This window comes from Galeopterus variegatus, unplaced genomic scaffold (assembly GCF_000696425.1).
Source record: "Galeopterus variegatus unplaced genomic scaffold, G_variegatus-3.0.2 Scaffold19783, whole genome shotgun sequence".
NCBI classification, from domain to species: Eukaryota; Metazoa; Chordata; class Mammalia; order Dermoptera; family Cynocephalidae; genus Galeopterus; species Galeopterus variegatus.
The window spans coordinates 1-1,739 of record NW_007745894.1 but is presented as its reverse complement, the minus strand read 5'-3'; the positions used below and the strand labels follow the sequence as shown (position 1 = coordinate 1,739).

At 37.6% G+C, this 1,739-nt stretch overlaps 1 protein-coding gene across 1 annotated transcript in view; it reads left to right on the top strand.

Moving 5' to 3' along the window:
• The window catches only part of LOC103583116 (activin receptor type-1-like), a gene marked incomplete at both ends in the record, with an annotated part of 6,850 nt that extends 6,018 nt beyond the window's left edge, over positions 1-832 (top strand). Inside the window, one exon of the mRNA XM_008564527.1 lies at positions 733-832. Coding sequence (XP_008562749.1) covers positions 733-832 — 100 coding nt within the window. The remainder of the gene's footprint in view (positions 1-732) is intronic.
• Positions 833-1,739: the final 907 nt, after the last annotated feature.

Sequence of the window (1,739 nt, the reverse complement as noted above, 5' to 3'; positions counted from 1 at the left end):
CATGGTAGAAGTCCATTTGGGGCACTGGTTTTACCCTTTCAGTGGAAGTTTTATTTTTTTCATCTCTGATTTGTGAGTTATGACCAGTAAGTGTTAATTTAGTGACCCTTTTATTCCTTACCCACCTAAAAGGTAACTCCATCCAGGCAGCCCATTCCTGCCTGAGTGTACCAATTTAATGACTTACATGGTCAGTACAAACGCCACTAGAGTTGTTTATTCCTTAGTCCTAATTTGTTTGTTTCTAATTAAGAGTTCCTTAGTTGGTATGGCAACTAAAGTGGATCATTTGATAGATATTTAGTGAGCATAGCCAAAAGTGGTAAATTATACCCAGCTCTTGAGTTGAAAAGACCCCCCCCCCTTTTTTTTTATTCCACCTGCTGTTCTTTCTGACTGCTTCTTGTACTGAGCCCTGCTTCTTGGACTTCCTAATTTACATCTCTGGCGTTGTTTGCTCAACTTCTATGTATTTTTATATATTTTATCCTAAAATTTTTAAAGGATGGACTATTTATCCCTCAGGAAAACCTATCAAATATTAGGAAAAGTGTTAGCTTCTAGTTTTCCTGAGAAAACTAATCCTTCTTCCAGTGAAGCTTTTTATGTGCACTAACAGTCCACCTGTTCAGATTGCTGCCCTCCATGTCAGTTTCAACGGCGTGCATGCTAATACTCCAAACTGGGAGCTATTGCTCATTAGTGTCTTTTCCTCCTTGTCTTCAACCACAGGATTTATTGGATCATTCGTGCACATCAGGAAGTGGCTCTGGTCTTCCTTTTCTGGTACAAAGAACAGTGGCTCGCCAGATTACGCTATTGGAGTGTGTTGGTAATTCTTTTTTTCCTTCCTTTGTGGGTAATACACAATGTTAGTTCTGGTTCTAGAAGTAGGATAGAACTTGGAAAATCTATTTCTTGTTGGCTATTGCTTTGTCACTAAATTTAGGAGACGTGAAGTGGCCTTGTGGTCCCTGTTCTCTGCGACTCATGTTCAAGCACTTGAACTTGTTGAACCTGTTGCTAGAGGATCCATCATTAATTAATATAGAGAATGGGCTTAAGCTTTCAGTTTCAAGTGGACCCTTTGGGGTGATGGGAATGCTTGGAAAATGAATTGATATGGTTGTTCCTTGTTGTAGGTATCGAATGATCTGGAGTAAGTAAGCTTTTGGACAATGAGGTTGTTTTTGCAGTTCGTCAATCCCTCTCACTCTTCCCCTCCCTTTAAAACTAAATAATGAAATAAATTTTACAAAGGGTACTTATATAACTCCTTTATTTAAGCAAGAGCTATATTTTCTATTGCTTGTCACATTTTTTCCATATACAAACATTTATTTGTAGATGCAGTCATGGTGTGTATGTAATTTGTGTCCCTTTTTTCAGTTTTAAGCTCACACACATTTCCATGTATTTGTACACATCCCAAGTATTTAAAAGACTGTATAATAGTCCATTGACTAGTAGTTTAACTTCAGCAATACTGCTTGAACAAGATTTTGTACATATTGCTTCTTTCTTTTGAGTTCTCAGAATAAATTTCCAAGAATTGGGGATTCCTGGGCCAAAGTTAGTAAATTTTTTATGGCTTGTTTTATATACCGCTGAATTGCTCTCCAGGAAGATGGTGCAAAATGCTTTTTTTAAAGTCCTGGTTTTTATTGATTTTACTTCTGTGTGGTAGGTATTTGCAGTTCCCACAACAGTTTTCATTAATTTCTCCTTCAGGTGGGGTG